This window comes from Falco punctatus (genome assembly GCF_963210335.1).
Source record: "Falco punctatus genome assembly, chromosome: 8".
NCBI lineage: Eukaryota > Metazoa > Chordata > Aves > Falconiformes > Falconidae > Falco > Falco punctatus.
In genome coordinates this window covers 44,178,383-44,204,941 of record NC_137588.1, presented here as the reverse complement: position 1 = coordinate 44,204,941, position 26,559 = coordinate 44,178,383, and the positions used below count along the sequence as shown (strand labels likewise).

Sequence of the window (26,559 nt, the reverse complement as noted above, 5' to 3'; positions counted from 1 at the left end):
GCGCGGCCCGTACCGCAGTCGGCGCAGAGGATCCGCGCCACGTCCCGCTTGAGGTTCTTGCCGCTGGTGTCGAGTGGGGCGAAGGCGGTGCGGAAGACGAGCGGCTCCTCGGTGGGCTCCAGGAAGAAGATGTAGCGGTGGTTGCGCTTCACTTTGAAGCAGGGCGCCTTGGAGCCCACGCTGATGAGCTGCTCCCGCTGCAGCCCGCCGCTGTTGAGGGGCCACAGATCGAGCACCTTGACCAAAACCCCCCCGGCGGGCCCGGCGGCTCCGCGGCTGTCATTGCCGCCGCCGGCGGGGGGGCCTACGGACTGCACCTTGCCCTCCAGCACCACCGCCGCCGTGTACGCCTGGTCCTGCACCGACTTAAGGCTGGGCGAGTAGCAGGCGAGGGAAACGCCGAAAAGCAGCATGGAGAAGCCGGGCGCCGGGTCGCGCCTCATGCCGCCGGCTGCCGCTCGCTGCCCGCCGGCCCTGCGGCGGCCGGGCTGCGGGGCTGCGGCGCGGCGGGCGCGGCGGGGCGGAGCGGAGCGGCACGACGCGGCGCGGCGCGGAGCCGCGCGGGTCCTCCTCCGAGCGAGGGAGGTGGGATGCGCTCACCGCCGCCCCTTCCCCCGGGATGCTGACCCCCGCCCTCCCTCCCCGAAATGATGGTTCCCTGCCCCGGGGACTCCCCTTTCCGCCCCCCTCCCCCCGGGGATGCCCGCTGCAGCAAAGGGGATCCCTGCGTCCCGGGCTACCGCCCCTGCAGGGTCTGGGGGTCCCCGGGGATGGAGACCGATGGGGTTGCCTCCGTCTCAGCCATGGGGCTGGCCAGGCCCCCAGGCATTCACAGACACACGCACGCACACACCCGCCAAGATGCCACCAGAGATGCATTCATTCGGGGGCGGCTGCAAGTGACACAGCCCCCGTGAGCTGCGCAGGGCCCAAGAGCCAGGAGGCTTCTCTCTGCCCGAGGTTTCTGTGGAGCTGGGAGGTTTGTGCCTGAGATTCCCTGCACACCTGAGGAAAAGGCATTAACATAGAGACAAATGGAGTAAGGTAATAGGTGAGGACACAAAGCCTCCTTTCATGCCCTGATCCCTGCTGTCTCTTTTTAATAAACAAGTGCTCTTCCCCTACAGTGGTTTCCAGGAGGAGTCAGTTTAATCTCCAAAAAGTGGCTTATTTGGGTTTACTTTCAAAGCTGACCCTGAAGCATCTGTACTCACAAAGCCTCACTGCCCAGATGGCACAGCATAGAAGGGATCTGAGATGCTAAATTAGCAGCAGAGGATTTTGTATCTGTTGTCGCACTAGATTCTGCGTTGAAGGGGAGCGGCCATAGTCCCACTGCGATGGAGGTGACCTGGAGGCAGGAAGGCTGGGCTTAGCCTTCGCTGAGGCAATGGGTTGGGGCACACCTTGTAGCAGGGTTGCAAAGCCCTGCCTGTGTTTCAATGGAGGCACAGCCCCCACCCCACTGGCTTTATAGCCTCAAAGGAACCCCTCAGTACACCCTGAAAGCTGACAAGAGACAGGTCTCGGATCACATCGGTGAGAGCAGAGGAACACAGATGGCAGGATCAGGGTTTGCTCTCCATTTAACACAGTGCAGCCAGCATCACCAGGCAAAATGGGAAAGGAGCAGAGCTGCTCTGCCCAGCACAGGCACCAGGCACTGCCTTTCCTCATGTTGCCCTGGCTCTACTGCCCAGGGCAGGAGCCAGCATTGTCCCACCACTGGCACACGGTGACACAGCCCCAGCGTACACACGTACAGAGCTCCGCAGCCCCGGAGCAGTCGTGGCTCTGCACTGCCAGCCAGGACAACTGCTTTCCCCCTCTCCAGGTAGGCTAACAGCTCCCTGAACAGCTCTGCCATTGCAAGGACTGTGATGCATTGGAAGCAGCAGTATGTTAACAGCAGGGCTTGGGGAGCATTTCTTGCATATGTTTTCTCAGGCTAACTGTGATTGTCTGTGGTTTTCTGCTTTCAGATGTTTCTGAAAGCTTTCCCTTTTCCCCTGTTCGGTGACTGTGCAAAACTGCAGAGGAACACAGGCAGAGGCAGGAGGGACCAGAAGTGTTTCCAGTGGCAGAGGGAAGAACGGTATTTTGGATTCAGGAGGCTGCTTGGAGGAGGGGAAGGGAAACCACCTGACTGACTACTCTCTGCTTTTGACACAAATCTCTGTGGAAATCCCCCTTTTCCTGATGTTTTGCTCAGACAGCAGCACACATTTTGCCTGAGAATGAAGGAGATACCTGATAGTATAACTTGAGATCTGGAGGTCTCCTGCTCTGCCTTTCCCTTCACCAGAAAAGACAGCTTAATGCCCAGGCATTTGAGTTGCTAATCCTTGTCTTCTCCCTGTTTGCAGGTTGAGATCCCGGTTGGACCACAGTGGTTTGATCAGCTGAGAGAAATTCAACACAAGATACCTGTGAGGCCTCCAGGGCAATTTTGAAAAGCAAGGTTTTTCCCTGTCTCCGGGACATTTTGGAGTCCAGGATGCAGCCTCATAAAAAGGCGCTGGCCACATCTCCTTTTAGCAGCATTTTTTCTGCTGTTCAGCCTAGCTCTTGTGAAGACAGCTAGTCTTCATCGCCAGAGATGCTGGCACTCCTGTTATCACTTGGGAAATGGCTTAGGACTAAATCTCTTCCCCCTTTCCCTGCTGCTTGTCCCATATAAATGGAAAATCATTCTTTTCTGCAGGTCCTTGGGCATTTTGACATACAAAATGAATAAGGCAAGGCCAATATGAACACTGGTTTTGAGACAATGGAGCCTAAATAACATACTTTCTAAAATATCTCTCTTCAGTTGCCTTGCAAAGACTCAACCCTTGTTCACAAAACAACAGAATAACTGAGGTTGACAGGGATCTCAGAAGGTCTATGGTCCAAGTCCTTGCTCACAGCAGGCCTGGCTGGGTTAGGCCACTCCACGTCATGCCTAGCTTGGGGTTGAACCTCCCTGGTGAACCTGGTCCAGCTTTGACTACCTTCATGGTGAAAAAAGCTTTTCCTTATTGCTAATGGAAATTCCCTGTGTTCCACCTTGTGCCTGTGGCCTCCTGCCCCCCTCCATCTGTGGGCTTCTGCCCCTCTACTCTCTCTCCCAGGTGCTGGCAGCACCAAGATCCCCTCCAGGCCGAAGAAAGCCAGCCCAGTGAGGCTTTTCTCATACATCCTGGTCCCCTGCCCCTGACCTTTGCTGTACTCATTCCAGTCTGTCAAAGTCCTTCAGTAGCACTGGAAAGTCCCAATCTGAACCCAACCTCCGGCTGGGAACTCCAAATGCCACGCAGAGGGGAGGGATCCCTTCCCTCACCCTGCTTGTTGCACCCTGCAGGTTTTGTGGGCTCTGGGAGAGGTTCTTTTTATTCAGGTGAAGACCAGCAAGGGGCCAAAGGACTTCTTCAATGTGCTGGTGTCCAACAGCTGATCCTTACTGGCAAGTCATGCTTGAGTTCACTACAGGTCCCCAAGCGACAGCTGGAGGGAAAAGGTCCTAATTCATCCCCCAGGGCTGGAAGATATTTCTCCTGGGGGAATGCTGTGTGTGTACTTTCATATCCACTGAGGATATCCAACAAAGCCAGGCAGGAGGTGGTGTGGTTTTACTAATGGGATTTTGCTGACAGGGCAGTGCACAGTTAAGAGTGATGGCTTACCTCTAGTGTGCCCATGGGCTGGTGATAGAGTCACATCATGTTCTAACATCTCCCGCCAGGCTTTGCATTGCCTTGTGGCTTGGGCAGTGATCTCCGCAGGGTCTTTCTTTGTATCTGGGCTGTACCATGGATCACCATGAGGCCTCCTTGGCACAATGCTCTTTTCAAAGCTTTCTAGAAAGACCTCAGAAGAGCAAGTGTGCTGGGGGCCAAGGGCTGTGCCTTGTTGTAGGTCAAGAACTTGCACTGATTTTATCTGCACAGGGAGGTGGACAAAAACCTTTGGCCCTCAAAGCCATTTTGCAAAATAGAACATTTTAAATCTCACCCTTTGCTTATATATGCATTTTCTGCAGCTCCCACGTCTGTTCCTCAGGGTAAGGACCCCTATCCCCATTTCACTGTCTCTATCACCAGCTATCATATATCTTTGGGACCTCTTCTGCTACCGATTTTGTCTCAGAGTTTTCCCCAGCTTCATCACCACGGTTGTTAGCTGACACCATCCTTGCTTAGTCTCAAGGCTGACATTTATTTTCAGATTTTCACCCTGTTTAAGAATGGTCAAAACTGTGGCAAATTTAAACACTTCCCAGCTTCTCCTCTCTTCTGCAAAATCCACTGTGCCTTTCAGTAAAGAGGCTTTGTGTTTGTTATCTGCCAGAAGCCAGACCTTTCTGCACCATCTCAGTGCAGCTGCTCTTGATTGTTTGTGTCTCTGACCCATCCATACCCCTTCCCTTCTGGGTTTTTATTTCTTCATCTTCCATATTTTCCCTTTATCAGCCAGCAAAGTCAGTTCAGTCTGCATTCAGGCACAAGCTAGATCCCTCATGCAGGGCCATTGTTTCAGAAAGGAACTGTTTCATCCCCTGACTGCTTTAATTTCTCCAAAACCCATCTCTCCCCTACCTCCCTGCTGCAAAATCCCATCATATTTGCCACCTTGAAAGGGAGATGGAGCATGTGAGCTCAGCCCAGATCCCACCCTGCCTGGAGGACCCCAAGAGCTCAGCAGCACCATCTGAGGTTTCTACCCTCAGACAACTGCTTTGGAGGCTGATTTTTCATTTACCTCCTTGAATTTTGCTCCTGCAGTTTCCCAGGGATGCCTGCAAAACAAAGCGCTTCTCAGGTCTCTCCTTCTCTCTGCCAAGAGAGCTCCTGGCACAGAGCCCTGCCTGGTGACAGATGCTACAAACGGCAGTGTCCCAAGGGATGCCACAAAGGGCAGTGTCCCTCCGCACCTCAGAGAACCCTGCAGCTTTTCTGCAAGAAAAGATATTGACCCCAAACAGCACAGGCAGGCAGGATGCAAGTCTTCAGCATCTTCCACAGGTTGTAGATCTTCAGCTTCCTACACATTGGCTGAAGACAGACTCCTGAAGTTCCAGTGTGGGTAAGTCCCATCAAAGAAATGGAGCTTTTGGTATGACGAGGAACACAGCATCTACCTTGCCACCCCAGGGTATTTTGGATGGGCTGGTGCTATCCAGCATGGGGCTGTGCTAACCTCTTCCTTGCTTCAGGTGAGCCTCAGAAGTATGCATGCATCACAAGCATGTCCCTCCATCCCCCACAACCCTTCCCACCACCAGGTCTATCCTTGCCCCCCACACACACCCTGGAGCCCTGCTGGTGTCAAAACAGTAGACTCAGGAGACACCCACGCACACCCCAGACAAGGGAACGTAGTTATCCTTTCCTGTGGAGTACTTCTTCCCTGCAACAGTCAGGTGTTTTACAAAGGCTTAGAAATATGCCCGAACACCAACCAATCTAGGGCAGATATTTTCTTCCCACCTCAGTGTCTTCTCTGCAAGGCTTTGACTTGTTCAGCTTGGGGCTGTCCAGCAACAGGGGACATGTAGCCCATGAAGAACATTAGTACTTACTGCACAGGGCAGGAGCCAGCCCTTCACCAGGACATACCAGACTCTGGGCACCAGGGAGACACTGCCACAGCCTTGGGTGAAATGAGAAAGGCAGATGATAAATGAGGAACTCAGAAATTACATGGAAAAAACAAAGCCCAGCATTCAATTTGAGACTCCAATCTGGAGACTGACTAAGCAGGACCATGGTCAAAATAAACTGTATCTGGAAGTCCTTCCAGGTAGGTAAGGACTAGGATGGAGAGAGACCTCCGAAATCTCCTATTCCACTGGCATGCCAAAGGCTCCAATAATCAGCATGGCTGCAGCAAAGAAGACAAAGAACCATCTCAGGAGTCCTCCACCAGCAATGCTGCCATGGTCTCAGCAGTTTCCTCAGCTTACCCCCACCCTGCTGTGCTCCCACATCTCCTGCCCATTAATGTCGCTCTCCGGAACAGGGCCAGAAGGGGAAGGCAGAACTGGGGGGTGTAGCTGCAGGCACCAGCGCTGCCTTTCCCAGAAAGAGACGATCATGGTGTGGAGATCTGATCCAGCTAGCCCTCCTTCCCTGTGTTGCGAGAGCATCGTCCTACTGTCTTTTCATGAGACACTCAACAATCCAAAGAAAAGTTGGGCACATTTGCTGTTGGGACACAAACCAGTACTTCACTAGAGGGATGAAACCAATCCTGAAGAACTTTCTCGCTCTTGGCACATGGCAATCAAAGGGAAGAAAAATCAAGAGCAAGTGGTTTCTTTCACACAGTAGAGAAGCTACTAGGGCTCCTTCCAGCCCCTTTGTGGCATATTAACCTAGGTGCAAGGAAGAAAAAAAGCCACTCATCTTTCGAGGAAATGTGTGCCTTTTTCATTTGCTGCCCTCCCCAAGAAACTCATTCACTCTTTGTCCACCCACACAAGCAGCAATGATGAATGAAAACAAAGTATAAACAATTCAGCCTTTCCTTTTTCCTCCCAGCCTTCCAATCAGATGTCTCAGCCCATGCCTTAGAACCCAAATTTTGCACGTTGATCATTCTGATGGAGTGCCTATTCAGCCTTGGCTTATTGCACCTCTCACACACTCTATTGCTTAGACATGCTTTGAGAGGGTTTCACACCAGTCAGGATGGAGGAGACAGAGGGGAACCTGCCTCTGAAGAGCAATTGCTCTGACATCACTGTTCACCCTGCCTGGGGCCAGAGGATTCCTCTTGTGTGACCTGCAGACACAGATACCAGCACAAAGTTGATGGTGGCAACACTTCTTGTCCCCCAGAAGGGCAGTGTTGGCCAAGCACTGTGATGTGTCACTAGAAAGATGACATGTGGGTGTAAAATGGTACTGGTGGAGACAATGCTCCCCACATGAGAGTGTATCTTCAGCTCCCGCTCACTGCAGCCCCCAGTCTCCAGGGACCAGTAAGAGACACCCTCCATCCCAGAGATTCTCCCCCAGGACTGGATTACTCTGCCAGCCTCTCTGATTTTTCTGTCTTGCTTTCCTTCTCTCTACATAACCTCCTTACACCCCACTGTGCATTAAATAACTATTACAATTATATCCGTGCACCTGGTATGTCCATCCACCTCCAAGTTCTCATCACAGATAAAGTCCGTATAAATTATGTGTTGCTACATTCATATCCTGGGTCAGGATTGCCTCTGTTGGGAATAACTGTAAAGAAGTCTTGAGAAGAAGAAAAATGAAGAGCAAAATCTCCAAATCACCATGAAAAATGCAACAGTTGAAGCAGCCAACTATTGCCAGACATCATATACCATTGCAAAGGTAAAAACCAGTGGTGGTCATAAAAGCATAAAGTGATCCCACACCCCTTGGTGCAGACAGGTCTTTGGACTCTCTCTCTGCCCCACAAACTGTTGGTTGGCTCATCTGTTAGTTCCCCAGCTGCATCTCCTCTCTGCAGGACAGGTCTCAATGGTTCCCTGCACACCAGCCTCTTGTCCTGCACCTGCTGGGGGGCCAGGCTGGAGCCACCTGGCACTATCCAACCCAGGGCATCAAGCTATTAGGTAGTAAGGTCTTGAATGCAACCTCCCTGCTGTGATGTCCAGGAAGGGACCACTGGATCCTACCCAGAGGGGCACATCATGACACCACCACTGTCCTCACCCAGCACTCCTTCAGCCAGTTAAAGGGATGCAAATTAAAAAACAAAGACCAAGTTGTTTTTCCTTCTCCTCCCTCTTTCTTCATATCACTCTGTAATCCTGTACGTTGCAATTTGTGCCCTTATGTCCATCCCCTTTTCTCAATGAGTTAATGAAAATTATTTTTGCTCCAAGGTGGAGCATGGAAGTCTCACTTTGTGCTGAGCTTGACAGCAAGAGGCACATAAGCTCCTGCTTCACTGGGGAGCGATGGGCTGAATCAGGCTCCTAAGCACCTCCAAGCATCTGATCCTCAAATTTCAATTTTCAGCTCCATTTTCAGCTCCCTCTCCTCCCTGTTCAGCAGCAGTGGAAGATTACAAATACAGCAAGGCAGCTCATCTGCTGCATCTCGCCTGTGTGATCTGTGGGCACCCACTAGTGTCTGCCGGATTCTCCCTCCACAGGCACTTCACGATTTTCCCCAACATATCTGCGGAGTGATGGCCACAGTCTTTCCTGGTCTGCAGCTCCCTCCTCAGCCCTTTGCTGTGCAAGTCCTGGTTAGAGCTGAGGACACAGGCAGCAGCACCACATGCACCTGCACTGAGATTAACCCTGCAGAGTCAGGGACAACAATTGTATTTCCTTATCCAAAAATCATTGTCTGGGAAGGCTGACGGGCCAGCTCTGCTAAGAGAGAGGCTTCAGTGGGAGTCTCTGCTTATTACAGGAGTGATGGAGTATAGACATCACCACCACTTACCTGGCCCAGGGGATACGGTGACTGCCTGCTCTGCCCTCTTGTGAAATGTTGGTAATAAAGGATCACATGTACATGCTTGTTGGGCTGGGGACACAGGGACTAAAAGGAGGGATGTTAGGAGGTGGTCTCATTTAGTCTGGCTGAGAGGAACCTAAGCACTGAATTAATGGTGGCCCAAAGCTACCTGAAGGGCAGTTACAAAGGCAACAGAGCCAAACTTCCCTTGGTGGGACATGTCACAAGGGGCAATGGCCCTATAGTGCAGCTTGGGATGCTTAGGCTGGACATCCAGATGATTTTTCTTTCCCAGGAGGTGGTGTATGCCTAGGAGAGACCACAGCATGGGGCAGGGGTCCTCCATCAGTGGGGGTTAATGAAGCTAAGCCCAATAAGGCTGTGGTCATCCTGACCCTGTGCTGGTGACAGTCATGGTGCAAGCAGGCACTGCCCAGGAGCATCCCAGGGCTCCCATCCCACTACGCCTTCCAGGATCCTGTGACTCTGGAATATATGAGCTCTAACCCGTCTGGCAAAGCTGCTTCTCAGCCTTTGACTGAGGGGAAAATTCTGGCTACCTGTGACACAACATGCAGCATTTAACCCATGCCTGTTCCCCTTGTAGGAGTCACAACTTTTTCATGCAGGGAGGTGATGAGGACCTGAGTAAGGTTCCCACAGCCCCTTCAGAGCAGGGCTCCCACACATCCCTCCCACCTCCCCAGGCTGGGGACAGCTAGAGAGCTAGCAGAAGCCAGAGCCCACAGGGAGCTGTGGCCCAGATCTGGGGGGAGCAGTCCTCTGCAAGCCCCCTGCCAAGCCCCTCACACACACCCTTCCTCAGGGACTCTCCCTGCTTCTTCCCAAGGCAGGGCTGGGCTGGATGGGGGGAGGGAGGTGGTACAAGGGTCTCTCTGGTCTCAGTGAGGAAGTTCCAACAGCAAGTGGCTTGATAAAGTAACTGTTTTAATAAGGTAGAGTAAAAAAAAAATACCAAGAGTGAGTAAATCTTGCGCCCCTTCAGATGTTAGACAACCTGCATTTGTGCAGCATCAGATGGACGCAGGATGGATTTTCCCACAGTGCTGCACATAGCCCTTCCCTGGGGACAAGTTCCTCCTTTCTGGTCCTTCAAGCTATTATACAGCCCTTTTTTTTATTCTATCTTATTAAAACAACTATATTATTAAGCCATTTGTTGTCCGGCCTTTCTTACTGAGATGCAGAAATAACCCTCTCTCCCACCTCACCCTCAGTGCAGCACAGGGTGTCCCTCACACATGCTGGACCCCCTTCCCTTTCCAGACCCCAGCACTGGTTTCAGAAAAACAAGGGCTGCAGCCGCTGTGCTGGCTGCAGACTATCCCACAACTCGCTAGCAAAGCCAGTTTGCTAATGCTCCTATTTTGTAAACGGTTTTCCTTTATAACACAAACCATGTGCTCCACACACTACCATCTCCTACCTGCTCTATCCAAACTTGCGGGATTAGAGCACTGTGTCTTCCCCACTCTACCACACAGTATTTGCTGAGCAGCTGTAAAACAATTAATTGAATATAATTATCAAAAGGATGTTCATGTTTCCTGCACATTCACACATCACTTTATCTCAATCATGCCAGGGCTGGTCTATAATTCTCTTTTTAATGAGTTCCAAAAATATTCCTGTAAGCAATATCCTCAGCTTAACCAAAAAAACAAACCAGCTCCTCTATCTAGAAACACTGTGAGAGCTTGAAACGACCCTAAGGGTCCCTGCGGAGGGAGAAGGACTTCTTGCTGTGCTGGGTGCATTTCTCATTGGCTCCAGGCAATTCCTGCTCTTCCCAGCAGAAGAATTTGGGGGAGCCAGGGTTTTCTCCTCCTCCTGGCCTGATCCAGCCAACTCCTCTCCTTGTCCCATCCACCGCGGGGCTTGCACAGCCCCGGTTGGGACTTTCTGATTTAAAAGCGTACAAGCAGCAGACATCCTTAGAACCCATGTCTGACCCAAACACACCTGAGGTGCTGGGGGAGCTGCCAGGGAAGACAGCTGCCATTACCCCTCTGGGACTGGGGCACAAAAATGTCCCGTTCTCTTACACCAAGAGTCAGCCCAGCAAATGCCACCCTCTCTTACTCTTCAAGGAATTGCCTCATAAGAGTGAAACTATTTCCTTGCAGATGCCATGCCAGAGTAGACTCAGGTGCTTCTTTTGCACTGTGACAAACCAGAGTATCAAGAGACCCAGTACCTTTATAGAGTTTTTCCCATGGCATCTTGCAGGGTAAAGTAAAGAGATGTTGCCTCCACAGTAAGGGTCTGGCTTATGGCCCAAGAGGTTGTAAATTAAGCACCCCTTCAGCAAAATCCCAAGACACTGAGATGGGACAACATTCTCGAGCCGATAGTCTCCAGCTATGCCACAGAGAGCAGGCATCCCAGGTTTTTAAACTCCAGCCAGGTCTCAGTGGAACAGGAAGGAATCCCACCAACTCCCAGGGCTATGATGATGCTCCAGAAAACATCCTGAAAGAGATGAAGGCAAACTTTAAATAATTAACAAATTAGATGCTTTAAAACATTTCCCTGCTACAATACAACATTTCTTAATGCTGCCCATGGGAAGTCACTCGCAGATGAGGAATGGAAAACTTCTCTCCACCTCATGTATAACTCTTCCTTGTCACAGCACCCATGTCAGGCACACAGGACTTCTGCAGTCATAGTAGGTATCAAGCCCATCACCCTGTGAATGACAAGTGATTCTGCTGCCCTCAGACAACCCCTGTCACAGCCCCTTTTCTTCTTGGTGAAGCTTCAAGTGAGAAGCCAAGCTGGCCTTTCTCTTCCTCCACATCTAGAAACCAACAGACCTTTAAAGGGTGGTATCACACCTACATCCTATCAGTGACAGCCCCCACTCTCATCTCTTGCAGGATGGTTGCAGAGCTGGCCCATACTTCCATCTATCACCATGGTCAATGCACAGTTCAGTTCTTCCTTCTTCCTGAAGAACACCTGTGGCTTCTGCCCAGGGAAGACACTGGAGCATGGTTCAAAGAACAGCTTCATACAGAGACCGGAACTGAGGTCCGGTGGGTGCCACCTCCCAGGTGTGGGGCAGGCCACCAAAGGACTGGGCAACAGGCCAGTTTTGCAATACCTGAAGGATGGCTTCACACTCATCCTGCTATCCTTGCTCCATCAAACCATACTTAGGGACCATCTCTTCATGTCCTCTAAAAGGGCTTTGTTTGCCACAATGGCCACTTGCTGTGAACAGCCAATAATGAGATACCTTCATTGTTCTCACATAGGTGGGTTTAGAAGTTACAAACTATAAAATTTTATGGACAAAAGCCCCCATATTCTCCAAGCAGCTTGCCAGGCTGAGGAGCATCTGCATAAATAGGTTTGTTTACAGTCAACCAAGCATATGCATCTCAGGGGATCCAACCAAATTCCTCTCCTGATGACTGCCAAACAGTGCAGGAGATGGCCATTATCTGAATGCAGCAAGATGTTCCACCATAGGGATATTTAAACTCAACAGCATCAACTACTTACAATCCAGTAATGGATCTAAGTGCTTGTCTGTTCTGCATGGGTTGATCTGCACAGTTGAAGTTTGCTCTTTGTTCTGTGAGTACTGAAGAAGTCTTCCTTTCAGAGCCATGTAAACAAAACCCCTTAGATGACGGGGAGTTGGTGCTGTGCTGCACCGGCAGCAGCCAGGCCACCTGAGAGCTGAGGGCTCACCATGTCCTTTCAGGGTGGAAACAGTCGGGTTAGCATCCTATCTCAAGATCCAGGCATTTGCTGCCATGTCAACACATTCTGACAATCCACATGTTTTATGCTAAGCAATGATTTCATCCTCTCCGCAAGGGATTAATTGTTTTTAGTCCCACTTAGCTGATTTGTGGCATCTGGCCGAAAGCACACACTACAGGGTTATGCTAATGCTTCCTTGCTTTTTTTCCCCCCTTTTTTTTTCTTTTGAGCGTGAGGCCTTTAAGCTCTTATGTGTGTTGTCTTTTGTTTCATGCAGTGTCCCACCCTGCATCCCCAAAGCTATGACATCTCCTCCGAAGTAATGTGGAACTTGTCTCTCTGTGTTATCTGGCCCAAAAAACTGGGGTCCCAGCTCAGCATCGTAATGGCTCCCAACTCAGAGCAGTACAAAATCTCCAGGCTCATCTGATGCTTTAGATGCTTGCTGGTGCTTGCTTGGGAGGAACCACGGCCTCTGAAGCTCACCAAAATGCTTCTGGATGTGGGGGAAGGAAAGGGGTCCATTTCTAAGGCCTGAGTTTGACACCACAGCAGGTACTCTGAAAGCCAGTCAAATATCAGTGGATATCCCAAAGCCACCAGCTACTCCAGAAAGAAAAAGATGTAAGGAATAAGAAAGCCTTTGGGGCTGGCGTCCTGTCTCACAGCATCTTTTGCATGGCCTGCGCAGGGGGAGTTGCGATGCTATGGATCCCAGTGCTCCTATACAGCTGTGAAACATCACTTCTGGTTGAACTTTGGAGAAGAACTCTTTTTGGGGGAAAAAAAAAAAAAAGTCAAGGCATCCTTTTCTTGACAACTGCAAAACTGTGATTTGCTCTAAATCTCATTTCAAAACTGCAATTTGTTCTAAATCTCCTTTCTCATCCTCACAAATGTTTGGGGTTTCTTTGGCCCAAGATGGAAGTAGTCAGTTAAGCCAATGCCATGGCCCCCCTTCGCCTCAGCTCCATGAGTGACCTTGCTCCCTGTCAACAAGTCTAGGTGCACTAAGAGACTTAAGGAGGTCAGGGCAGACGGAGTTACTGCCGAGCTCTGTCTCCTGCAGTACCCTAATAAATCCCAGTTGCCCTAAGGGAGTATCTTGGTGGGTATTTCAAGAAGACATTGGGTGAGGGATAAGTGGGCTGCTGAGAAGGTATGTCTCTAGCAGCATAATCCAGACAGTGCCACCAGCACTGTGGCCCCAGATGATGGTCTTTATTGACAGCTTTCTTCTGCACTTGCTGTGTGTAGGAGCACACCTTTGGAAAGTGAGGAGGGATGGAAGTGGGGAGGAAGCTCTGCTCAGTTTTGGACCCTCAAGGGCTCTAGCCTCTACTCCTCTGCCAGTTCACACGCAGCATCACACTGGAAGCATGCTGGCTAGGAGCTGAGAGAGGCATTTCTCAGTGGGGCAAGGGGAAGCAGCGTATGGAAACAGCAGTCTACAAGGGAGACTGACTCCTGAACTGGAAGCATCCCACCGCTTGGGACAAGGTGGTAGGCCTGGGAAGTGCTAGCAGGGAAACCACAAACTCGCTGCAGTGATGGTGCTTGGAGTGTTCAGTAGAAAGCCATGGAGGGCCAACAGGACAAATGTGACTGTATGTCAACATTCCTGGTGGATGAGATGATAGCCCCACAGGGAGCTTGGTTGCAGTAAGCCATGGGGCACAAAGGTGCCTCCCTCACACCTCCCCAGCTCCAATGAGTGGTGGCAGCTCTGACCAGGAGCTGTGGCAGAGCTACTTCAGTCCTCCAGCACCAGTTGTCTCAAAGCATCCAACAGGCTCAACGATTCATCTCAAAGCATCCAACAGGCTCAGTAATAAAGAGCCTGAAGAAATGGTTTTACCAGTACCAGACCACGGTCCAGCCAGGGAGAGGTCTCCACAGGGCAGCCACCTGTCAAATTCAACTTGCACAGGCAGGAGTCTGAAAGACAAGCTGAACTATTTTCACAAAATAAACTATGTTACCTTGGCCTCTCTAGCTGCCCCAGGCCTGTTGCAGAGCAAGGACTGGGGGACATACGCTGACTATAGGAAACTTCCCCCCCTCCACGTTTCAAGTTAATGCCCTATGCTCCCACCAAGACAACACTGCAGACAGAACAACTGGAGGAAAGAAACCCCACGAGACCAGTAGCTTTGGGTTTGCACTTGAATACCATCCTGAGATTAAAGGGGTGAGAAATGATGGGTGAGAAAATGGGTTTGCATGGCTCTCAGCAGGTTGTCTGAACACTGTAGAAGTTTATTTGGACCCAGGAACACACGAAGGATGTTTCAAAGGATTGTAAATGATCTCGTCCATGATTTGAGAATTGCCAACAACCTCATATGCTTTTTAAGGAAAGGGGGTTTAAAGTAGTGGGAAAGAACCACCAGCCTGCAAGAAACTGCATCAGGGAGAGGCTGGAGCCATTAAAAGCAGATGTTACAAAAGGCCAGAAAGCTCCCCCAGCCTAGAAGGGGCATGGGGGTTTGTCTGGGCCAAGGCACACTCATACCTGGAAGTCTCTAGAGCCAAGGCTCCTCTCCACATGGTGTGGAGAGCACTGCCTTCTCCCACTCTATTCTTCTGCAGGACCTGCAACTGCTGGACTGGTCTTGAACACATTACTGTCCCCACTTGGTGTGATCCAGCAGCTTTTGGAGGCTGTAAATTAGCTGCAGGATAAATCAGGTATCTGGCACAAGAACAGGGTGCACCTCTCTCAGGCAGGGCTGGGAAACCCCAAAGTGCTGCAGACAATGCCTGCCAGCGCTTTCTAAAGCACACTTTCCAAAAACCCTGCCTTGAGGGGATGAATTTACAGCACACAAACCCCAGCATGTCCATAAGTGCAGAAAGAAGAGCAAGACCGGCAAGGTTGTCAGTTGGCTGGCTGCACAGCTGTACTAGTCAAGGACCTGAAGTCGTGGCTGCAGGAACAGCATCCCAGGCCCACCCGGACACAGCTGTGGGGACACCAGCGAGGCAGCATGAGAACAACAGGAATCATACAGCAAAAAACACAGGAATGCCCTCGTCCTAATAAAAGGACGAGCCAGCTGGTGCACCAGGAGCCAGAGCCAGCTGTCCCACCGAGCCAGCTATGTCCATCCTCCGGACACCCCTGGGGATGAAGCACCTTCCCAGCCAGCACTGTGGGCATGGGAAAAGCAAAGGGAAGCAGGAGGCCCTGCTGGGCATCACACCACTTCAACTAGAGGCAAACAAGCCAGCTGGATATCGGGAAGCAGGCTGCTGTAAAGTGGGGTGAGCACAGCCCCGGTCCATCTGGGAATAGGTCTGCTGGTGTTGGACCAAGGCATGGTCACATTTAGGGGTTCCACAACCTTTGGTAAATACTGTACATGATCCTGGGCTCTACTCCTTACTCCTCCTTAGAAGGCAAGGAGCAGAGTGCCCCAGTTTTATAAACTGTTGTCACTGAAAGCCAGCAAGATTAGAATTTGGTGGCTGTTTGTTGTTAGTTTTCAACAGAACAGCAGCCAGCACTTACTAGACTGTATGGGGAGATAGAGAACTATGTTTCTAACCCTCTAAATTCACTGAGAACCACAAAGTGGCAAGGATCCTTGCTCTCTGCAGGTGATGACACTGCAGAGCCCTCCATGGCCAGAAAGAGAGAGAACTGATAAAGGGGAAGAGGGTAGCAGGGAGACTTGCAGGCCAGTCAAGGGAAAAGAGAAAGCATGCTGCATAACTGGAAAAAACCATCGTGAAAACAATCCCAAACTTAATTCACTTGGGTGGGACTTCACATGGTGCTTAGAAGAATTAGCCCTTTATCTTTGCAGACACAAGAAGCAAGACAATTACCCTTCCCTCCCCCATCCCCTTTTTTTTCTCCCAAAGAGTGAGCAAAAGAGGCATCTCCACAGCTCACTGTGGGAACTACAGTTGTGGACAAGGAATGGCTGGTATGTCCTCACAATGCCCGTCTCTAGCAGGTGGCCAGAATGACACAAGGGTCGGCCTGGATCCAGCTGTGCTCCACTTCGGAACACCTAGAAGCCAGACTCCCTGGCAGGGTGACCTGTCAAGCAGTGATCCTCCAGTACCCCCAAGGGGAAACCTTGCCTCAGTGCTCACACAAAATAGATTATTGAAGGAACCAGAGTGACTTTTTTTGAGAAAAGCTCAAAAGCACCAAAAAAGCCCTCCTACAACTGGAGGGCTGTAGTTAACTGTGGCCAAGCTTTTCCATTGTTATTTTACAGTTGCTTGATGTTCTGAAAGATATTTAGAAAACTGACCTGTGCCAAACTGGGCGAGGGTGAAAAAAAATGAAATTTGGCAGACATGTTATTCATTCAGCATGTAGTTTGGATGATGTCCAGTGACTAACACAGGAGTTTTAACTGATCTGGGAGACTAAAAACCATTCACAAATAATTTGATTTAGGGACATTGTGATTTCTTTTTATAAATAATTTTCATTGAGAAGTATTTTTTTAATTAGGATCGACAGACCTAATAGCAACTCTATTGTGTGCACACTTCATCGTTCCTGTCTTTGTAAATGACTTACATATGTGGTGTGCTAGTTTCTTGTTCACTGCACACGATGGGGCTTGTTCACAGCGCAACCAATGCCTTGCAGACAGTGCACAAGCCGTGCTGAACTCCCTTCTCCAAAGGCATGCTCTGAAGAGGACCCAGGTGGAAAGCAAAGGAAGCTTTCACCGTAGCATTACACACTCCAGTTCGGGGGCTGGTCTAAGCCTTTGGACAGCTTCAGACATCCCCATGTGGCTGTGGCTGCCTTCTAATTGCTCTGGCTCCAAGGCATTGTAATGGCAACTTTGCTTTGGTTGCTTTATTGCTCCAAGTCCTGCCACGGCTCAGAAAATGCTCTGAACCAGAATATGCCTCCCTTTTCCATGGTGGGAGCACTGAACAAGGACTAGATCAAGGCAAAGATCTGGCACATCCTGGCAAAAAGCTGTGTCCAAAGTCTAAACTCAGTTGCGTCCTCATCCAGCAGATCACCCAGCTAAGCCTCAATAGATCTGGGGAGATCACAGCAGAATTCGGACAGCAGATGGGAAAAGAATGGCTCAGCAACTCAAATGCATCTTTCTTGGCAACACCCTCTGTGTGTGACAGCCTTTTCTTTGCCTTGGACAATAACAATTGCATCCCAGTGACTTTCGTTACTAATCTTATCTGTTGTTTGAATGGCTCTTAGATTCCCTCCTGCGATTATAAATGTTCATACAAGTTCTTGGAGTCAGCAGAGCTGTTTTGTGGCTGAATAACAGGCTTGGGCTCCAAACTTTGAGATGCTCACTGTAATGATCAGATATGTTTTTAAAAGCCCTCCAGACTGGATTTCAAAACAAAAGGCCCATTGATCTTAAGCCTGAAATCCCAGCCATGACTCCGAAAACCTTCTCCCCTGTCTTTCAGAGGAACTGAAACTGGTGCGATAAAGGATGACTACAACAGCCAAAGAAAGGAGGATTTGTCTTACGAGAGGAAATGACCAGGAGCTGGTCTTACTTAGACTACCAGAACTGGGGCTGAAGGGGATACAATTGCTACTGAGAGACACATGAAAGGGGAGAAAACATGAGAAAACCTTGTGAAAGCTTCAAGCTGAAAGCTGTGGAGCTGTAAAGAAGCCACTATACATTCAGGCTGGGGATGAAAAGATTTCTGATTTTCAGAGCAAAAAGGTCTGGAGCAGGTTTCAGCAGAACCCACAGAAGCAGCCCAACATGAAGCCCGATAAATACATGGGACACAGTGATACAGCTGCAATAGCAAGGGAAGGCAGCATGTGACCCAGGAGGTCCCTGCAAGATCCCTATCTAGTCTTTGACCATCAGCACCTGGATGAGGTATGAAGACATTCCCCTTGCTCCTGCATTTCTCCATCACCTTCGTCTGTCCTGTTTTGCACCTTGTCTCATTCATCACAGGCCTGCCTTGGCCACATTACCTTGTTTTAGCACTGGGCAGACTAATGCAGGTCCCTGCGGCACAGCCATGGCCAGACACATGGGAGAGGTGGCTATGGTTGAGCTCCTATTGAAAAAAATTACCTGCTGGGAAGAAAAAACACACTTAAATAAGCAAATACCTGCATTCAAGCCAACTTCAGACCCAAACCCAAAGTATTAGGGAGTTGCTGTGACTAGAACATCGAATGAGGCTGGGCAAGCAGTCTGCCCACCCCCCCCACCCCCCCCAGTAAAGCAGACACACCAGCTGGTCTGTTCCCAGAATTCCCAGTGTCCACCTGGAGAGCAGCCACTCCACAGGCAGTAGTGTTGGCCTCCACTGGGGTGGAAAAGTGACCTCTGCTGCTGGTTGCACTTGGCCAGCACTGTCACTACCAGCAATCCTCAGCCCACCGCAGTCAGAGACAAACCGGCTACATAGCTCCCGGGCGTCAGGTTTTCACCAGATGTATTTCCTCAGCAGTTACGTATTTCTCTGCTGGGTGAATAAAGCGGAGCGGTCCAGACTCCGTAAGGCTACCTGCTGGTGTCAACCCGAGGCGCCACGGTTAGGCCTCTGTTAAGGTTGTTTAACGTCACTTGGCTTCAGCACAAAAAGAGCAAATCGGGAGAGGAGCTGCCCGATCACCAGCCCTCAGCCTGCCACATGGGTGCAGCGCAGCTCCTGTGCCGGGCACGCACCGGGAGAGCTCCCGTGTTCAGGCAGGCTAAAGATTAAACGTAGCATCCACACAGCACCGCATGTCCCAGGCGTTCAGGGCATTTCTGCAAGCCAATGTACAGCTGCTGACAGCTTGCGAGCTGCAGCTCCAAAACATTGCTTCTGTATTAAAAGGAAACAGTTTTCCTCTCTCTCTCTTTTTTTTTAATTTTTTTATTACCCATGGAGTCACTAATAACCAAGGCTTTAATCATAATGATGGGACAGACTGGGGGTTCCTCCCACAATATCCAAGCAACATCTAAGACATGCAGATGTCTTAGCAATTTACTCTCTCTCTCCTTGATGAACGCATACGTTATTTCCTCCAGCGCAGAGCACATCCCGCGGGCCACCATGAAATCTGCCTGGTAGTACGCCTGCCTTCTGTAACACCTGCAGGTTTTTTGGGATGCTTAAGGTAGATGGATGCCCTCCACGTAAATCAGCACTCACCGTCCTGGAAGCAGCAGGCAGGGAATTAGGCAGAGAAGGGACTTCTGGCCAAATCCAGGCTGCCAGTTTGCTTTCTGACCCTCAGCACCGGGAGGAAGCATCCTTACTTGGGCTGGAGCTGGCTTGGGATTCAGGATTCAGTGTTCGGTAACAAGGACTGGAAGCGAAGGGATCTCCTCCAAAGCCCACCAGAAAGCAGCAATGTAATAAAAAGCAAACTGGTCACCTGCAAGGGGATGCTCGGAGGGCTGCCTGCCCGCCCCCTGCCCCTTCCACCCTGGTGCCCGTCCCACTCCGCCCGCGGGGGTCCGCGCCCCCGGCACCCCGCCGCGCCGTGGGTGTACTCATCCGTTACATTAGCAGCCCCGAATTCACATACACCCCCATCCCGCCCCCTCCGTGCTCCCACCGGGAAGCCCCCCCGCCCGACCCCCTGATACTGAGCTTTGTCCCAGCACAGGGATCGCCGCACTGGGATGGGGGGAGAGGCGGGGGCTGGCGAAACCCGCTCCTCCGCGGTCGCCCGAGAGGGTTTCCTCCCGGGGACACGCGGCTCCCGGAGCGTACCTCCAGGGAGGGCGGCGGCGCCTCCCGGTCCCGCCAGCAGCCCCCGGCGGGGGCGGGAACCCGGTACCCACCGGGTATCCACTGGATATCCACCCGGGGAGGCCGCCGCAGCCCGGTACCCACTGGGTACGCACCCGGGGGGCTGCCAGCGGGAGAGGGAACGCCGCCGGGAGCTGCTGATGCAGGGGGCGGGGAGTGGCGCGGCGCGGGGGGGCGGCCCGCCCCCGCCCGGTGGCGGCGGTGCTCGGCGCGGCCGCCCGGCGGCGCGGCGCTGCTGCCCGGCTCGGCGGGGCGGCCGGCGTCGGGGGCCGCTCTCTGCCGCCTTCCCGCGCCCTCTCCTCGCTCCCGCAGATCTCGCGAGAGCGGCCGGCTGGTGGCCGCGGGGGCTGTTGCAGCAGCGGCGGCGGCGGCGGGCGGAGCGGCGGCGGCGGCGGGCGGCGGCCGGGGGCGGCCGAGGAGGAGGCGGCGGCGGCGGCGGCGGCGGCGCGGGCGGCGGCGCGGGGGGGGCGCCGGGCGACAAGCGGCGGCGGCGGCCGAGGCCGAGCGGCGGCGGCGGCGGGCGGCGGCATCATGGCGGACAGAGACAGCGGCAGCGAGCAGGGCGGCGGCGGCGGGGGCGCGGCGGGCGCCGGGGGGCCGGGCTCGGGCGGCGGCGGCGGCGGCGGCGGCGGCGGCCCGGGCGGCGGCCTGCAGCACGAGACGCAGGAGCTGGCCTCCAAGCGGGTGGACATCCAGAACAAGCGCTTCTACCTGGACGTGAAGCAGAACGCCAAGGGCCGCTTCCTCAAGATCGCCGAGGTGGGGGCGGGCGGCAACAAGAGCCGCCTGACCCTCTCCATGTCGGTGGCCGTCGAGTTCCGCGACTACCTGGGCGACTTCATCGAGCACTACGCGCAGCTGGGGCCCAGCCAGCCCCCCGAGCTGGCGCAGGCAGCCGACGAGCCCCGGCGGGCGCTCAAGAGCGAGTTCCTGGTGCGGGAGAACCGCAAGTACTACATGGATCTGAAGGAGAACCAGCGCGGGCGCTTCCTCCGCGTCCGGCAGACCGTCAACCGCGGCCCGGGGCTGGGCTCCACGCAGGGCCAGACCATCGCCCTGCCGGCCCAGGGCCTGATCGAGTTCCGCGACGCCCTGGCCAAGCTCATCGACGACTACGGGGTGGAGGAGGAGCCGGCCGAGCTGCCCGAGGGCACCTCCTTGACTGTGGACAACAAGCGTTTCTTCTTCGACGTGGGCTCCAACAAGTACGGCGTGTTCATGCGGGTGAGCGAGGTGAAGCCCACCTACCGCAACTCCATCACCGTCCCCTACAAGGTCTGGGCCAAGTTCGGCCACACCTTCTGCAAGTACTCGGACGAGATGAAGAAGATCCAGGAGAAGCAGCGGGACAAGCGCGCCGCCGCCGCCCCCGCCGCGGGCGCCGGGGCCGAGCCGCCCCCCGAGGCCGAGGCCGCCGCCGCCGCCGCCGGGCCGCCCGGCGCCCTGCTGCAGGCCGAGGAGCCCGAGGAGGACTGACCGCCCGCCCCCCCGGAACGCGGACTGGCCCCGCCGCCGGCGGGAGGGCGGGCGGGCGGCGGGGCGGGGGGGCGGCGGCGAGCGGCCCTCCCCTCTGCCCGGCGCCCCCCCCGGCAGCGCCGCCCGCCCGGCGCCCCCCGCCGCCCGGCAGCAGCGCCTCCGACCCGCCACCCATCGCTGGATGTTCCTCCACTTTACCCACCGTATCAAACAGTAAGCAGCTGCTAAAACAAAAAAAAAAAACAAAACACACAAAAAAAAAGTCAAAAAAAGTAATAACATTATATATGAACTGTGTTTCCTACTTGATTAAAAATATAAAGAACTGAGTGTTTATTTCCCTAATTAACCGAGAACTTTTGTACACGTTTAAGCTATTATTATTAAAAGTGTTTGCAAAAATGGTCAAGATTATAATATTGCTGAATTATATAAAAAGAAAAAGTCCTTTTCATGTTGAGCTAACATTTGACTTTAGCACAAAAAAAAAAAGAGATATTTTAGAACACGTAAAAATAATATTTTTAGTTTTTTCTTCTCATTTTGTTACCAAATTTCGAACCTTACATGGAGGTTACTATAGTATATTTGACACCCTATATACCTGTGATTAGAGATGTGTATATATATATGAGGGCTAGGCATGCTGTGTGTCTGAGCTTTGTCTAAATGTTATGCAGAAGTTTGTAGAGTTAAAAGGTACGTAGGTTTAATTCATGCAAGGTAAACAATAAGTGCTCTCTTTTATACAATATGCATTGCATCTGGACCTTAAACATATAAAAATGGTCAGTGAAACTTCTGTGAACATGAAGAAAAATTATTAAAAAAGGCATTTAAATGAAATTTGCTAACTTGTGATTTTTACGTTTGAACCAAAGTTACTCAAATAGTAAAAAAAAAAAAAAAAAAGAGGAAAAGTAAAAGAGAGAGAGAGAAAAGTAAAGAATTTTCCTCCCTTAATATTTTTTTCTGCACCTGTTTGGTTTACAACTGAGTAGGCGTATTGTCATTATTGTGTATATGAGATGTACTTGTATTGTTCATATTTTTTTTATTCTGTGTACTTAAAGTAATTAACCTGATGTGCAGCGGTTTCCAGTCGACCTGTTTTTGGACAGCAGGTAGCGAGTCTTTCCATGTCGCCACTGGCACTAGCACTGTCTCCTGAACTTGTGCGAGGTCCGAGCCTGTGCTTTGATCCCTACCAGTGCTGATTAACTTCTGTAGGCCTGTTAGAAATCAGTGCAACGCGATTGCAGAGTAATCCTACTGAGCCATGGGGTTCGGACTTTTGTTGGAAAGTGAAAGCCAAGCCTGTGTGTGTCTGTAACGGATTTCCATGTAGCTGTGGTGCTAGTTGTTACTGGCTACATACCTGACGAGCCTAGCCGTGCCCTTCCCTCCCCGTCCCAGCCCCCTTGCCGGCATGTGCGCTCTTGGGCTCTGGTCAAAGCCTAGGGTAGGGAAACGCAGAATTGTCAAAACGCTATCATCTGTCCAGGTGTGTTCTCCAAATTGAAATTGTTTGTAATAATAATAAGGATAATAATAGACTTTTACAGGTTGTTTTTGTTGATTTTTTTTTTTCTTTAAAAAAAAAAAGTTGGTGTGCTTTTAATTGACTAACTTCTTGCTGCTGTATAGTAAAATATTAATATATTTTTATCATTAAACTGCTGCATGACTATCATCATGATGAGTGAAGAGAAAACGTTATGAAAAAAAAGATGCCTTAAACAGTGAAAACAAAACTTTTTTCTTTTCTTTTCTTTTCTTGGCTGGAATTCATAGACAGTGTTTCAGAGAAACTAGGATCTCGTTCCACTCGGAGGTTTTTTTGGGATGCAATCATTTTTCTTAATGCTTTTGGCAGAGTTAGCCATCTGGTAGACCTAGCTGCTGCGCGTAGAAGGCACCCCCTGTGCAAGCAGGGGCTGCCTGCGCTCTTTACTGATGGTCAAGGATGGAGTTTGGGAGGGGTGGGAGGGGTGGGGTAAAGAGCTTGTTGTAAAGAGTTTTACTTTCTCCTGTCTTTTTATTCCCACTTGAAATTATAATTCCTTTTTTTTATATATATATATATATGTACTGTAAGTGTCAAAACAAGTTGTTTCCATTATACCATGCATTATTTCCCGTTAAAGAAGTTTGCTGTTAGTGTTCACAGAAAGCTAAAAGTCAAATACGAGATGCCGGTAGTGAGCTGTTTCTGTTTCTTCTAAACAATCACTGGAAATGTTTAAAATTGCTTTAATGTGCACTTTCCTATTTCCCAGTAGTAAAATAAGCTTTTGGAGTGCGTAATGTGACATTTGAAATGGTTCTCAATTGCATGTAAACATCTGTCTGATAACCTGCTTTTGAATCGGAGGGTCTGGATGGGCAGTTCCATCGATTATTGTACTTCAACTGTGATGTGTGCGGGACTGCATTCCCTATGCTGCTAGACATAGTTAGGAAATTAATTGCTTTGGTTTTGTTACTTGATTGATTGTCTCGGTCCTGCTGTTCACTGCCCTCCCAAAAGTTGTCTTGCGCTGCCGGCAGACGCGGTCCGGCACTCGTAGTTCCACGCCACTGTTGTGTTCCCAGCAATAAGTAGTGGGAGGCAATGAGAGCACAACAGAGTGGCCTTCCATACCCTCCCAGCTCCTGGGAGCATCAGTGGTGGGGCAGGCTGCTCCCCCGTGGTCTTCCTTGCCCGTGCCACCCAGATCCTGCCCAGGATCTGGCTGACCCGAGAAGCGTACAGGCCACGCGGGTCCAGTCAAACCAGTACAGCTTGTAATAGCTCGCTGGCAGTTGTGTGAACAGTGTCCGAGAACTTGTGGTCGGTCAGCTTTTGTCTCGTTTTGGGTTTCTTCTGCGTGTTTCGTTGTTTCTGGGGGGGTTCTTTTTCTTTTCTTAATGCACGTTAATGTATGTTCTAGGACTTGATGAATGATCATAATGAAAGACTAAAATGACTGTAAAGGTTTGTGTGATTTTGCTTCTGGTTTTGCTTTTTGTTTTGATTTACTTTTGGCTTTTTTTAATTATTTTTTTTCCCGGAGGTGCTCGGTGGTACTTTACCAAGGCTCTAATATCTCAGTATTTAAAACCAAGTACAGAAAACCCTGTTCAATGTTGGAAGAAGAAAGGTATATTTGACCATATGTGTTGCTTTAAAAAAAAAAGACAGTATGCTCAAATGTGCCAAGATATCTAATTCCTGAGAAGTATGCCTTATATTTTCCTTGATGATATGCTTTTAAATGTCTTGTAGAATAGGTCCAAGAGCATGATAAAAACTACTTTATAATGACTACATGCAAGAAAACTTGAAATTCATTGCAATACTGACATTATTTTATTTTTAAGGTTAAAGGGACACTGTCAAGTAGTTTACTATTGAAATACAACCGCCCTTTAAGTGGTTTTATGTTAACAGAGAAATGTCCTCCAAAATCAAAGTCCTTATTACTTGTTTTTTTCCCCTTGGTTGGTTGGTGTGGTTTTTTTTAAAAAAGAAAAAGGTAAAATTGCTCTGTCTCTGCGAAGTTAAAGAAAAAAAAGAAACGAACCAGCCATTGTTGGTTCCTGCCTCTTCTTTGCAGTCCCTCTGGCAATGCTGTCCTGCGGCAGCCCTCCAGCTGCCCAGGAGCAGGAGGGGACTGGCCGACTGGCCTGGGCACAGCTGCCACACCAGTGGTCAGACACCCAGCTGTGCTGAGCTTTCAGCGAGGCATACCCCTGTGCAGTGGAGAGCTTTTTTGGAAAAGTCAATTTAAAAAAAAAAAAAAAAAAAAAAGGAAAAAAAGAAAAAAATACTTGACAGTGTCACTTTCTTGCGTATCCCTTGCAGGGGTTGAAATGTGCTCGGTGTAGCGCTAGCTGCTGTAAAGTGCGGAGGGGCTGCCCGCAGTGGGCAGTGGGTGTGAGGCAGAGCCCACCCTGGCGGGCCAGGCAGAAGAGCTGCCAGTGATTTTAACCCCTGCTCAGAGCCGACCGATAACTTCTTGGGGTTTGGTTGTTGTTGGTTTTGGGGGGGGAGGGAGTGGGGGTGGGGGGGGCAATTACTTTGTTGCCTTTAAAAATAGCACTGTAACCACCTTTTTTTATGATTAGCTGTAGTATAACTTTTGTCCCTTCAAACTATGCAAGCTATGAAATGTAAATTAGGTATCAGTTAAAGATAGTTGATTATATTCAATCAGATGGCATTCATGCACTAACTGGAGTATATACAGATAAAGCTATTAGTGACTTGTATGCTAACAGCAAGATATAACATACCTACCTATTCTAAAAAAAAGACTATTAATATTGTATAACAGGACTGTGGGGGTTGGGAGGGGATGTTATCTCTTACCTTCTTAAAAGGGGATTTAAGATTTTTATAACTGTTTTTTCCATCAAACTTTAATATTTTTGTCAAATTTTTAGGTATTTAATTTGTAAAATAGATTTTACTTTGTACTGGCATACAGAAAATAGGGGTTGATTTCAACTTTTTTGAAGCCAAGTGACAAGTACATTTATAATAAAAAGTCAATGGATCTATATCAGTTGTACTCACTGTTTTCATTTCTTGTACGTTCTAATGCAGTGGCGCTGTATGTCTCCCAAGGAAAAAAAAACGGGGAGGTGGGTGGAAGGAGAAGGCAAAAATGTCAGCATTGACGCTGCATATTGATGTGACTTTACGTATGCAAGTGGCCCATGGTCAGTGGAGATTTGGTAGATATGCATTTTTACTAAAAACACGGTGCACTTTTTCAAGAAGGGTTTATGAAAACCTGGCGGTTTTGCATGTCTTCACTTCATGCTTCCACCTTGGTGCCCGTAAACTCTAAAGCCACCTTTTGGGAAGTATGTTTCCCCGGCACTTAAGAAAAACAAAACCAAACAAAGCAAAACTGATTTCTTCTACGGTGGTGAACTATGGCACATCATTATATTTTTGCACCCACACACTTTGTCTCCTTTCCTAAAAGGTCTGCCCCTTTCTTCTTTTAAGTTCAACAAGTAAAACTTTTTTTTCCCTTTTTTTTTTTTTTTTTTTTTTTGGTAAGTAAAATTTCTGAGTGTTTTGGATTGAAGACTTCAGCAGATCCACCAAGTTTGGATCCAACACTTTGCAGAGCACTGACATAATTATTTTTTGTTTGCTTTA

At 50.3% G+C, this 26,559-nt stretch overlaps 2 protein-coding genes across 9 annotated transcripts in view; one reads left to right on the top strand and one right to left on the bottom strand.

The window, feature by feature from the left end:
- NRG2 (neuregulin 2) overlaps positions 1-653 on the bottom strand; it is a 164,338-nt gene extending 163,685 nt beyond the window's left edge. For 4 of the 8 annotated variants that reach the window (XM_080399337.1, XM_080399330.1, XM_080399338.1 and 1 more), the window contains exon 1: positions 14-572. In XM_080399337.1, the coding sequence (XP_080255463.1) occupies positions 14-443 (430 nt within the window). In that variant the 5' untranslated portion in view covers positions 444-572. Of the gene's footprint in view, positions 1-13 lie in introns of all 8 variants that reach the window. The other 4 variants (XM_080399336.1, XM_080399344.1, XM_080399340.1 and 1 more) reach the window with 4 other exon arrangements.
- Positions 654-20,312: 19,659 nt separating this feature from the next.
- PURA (purine rich element binding protein A) lies at positions 20,313-21,516 on the top strand. Its single transcript, XM_080400751.1, has one exon. The coding sequence runs from the start codon at positions 20,457-20,459 to the stop codon at positions 21,399-21,401; it is 945 nt and encodes a 314-aa protein (XP_080256877.1). The 5' UTR covers positions 20,313-20,456; the 3' UTR covers positions 21,402-21,516.
- The last annotated feature ends 5,043 nt before the right edge of the window (positions 21,517-26,559 follow it).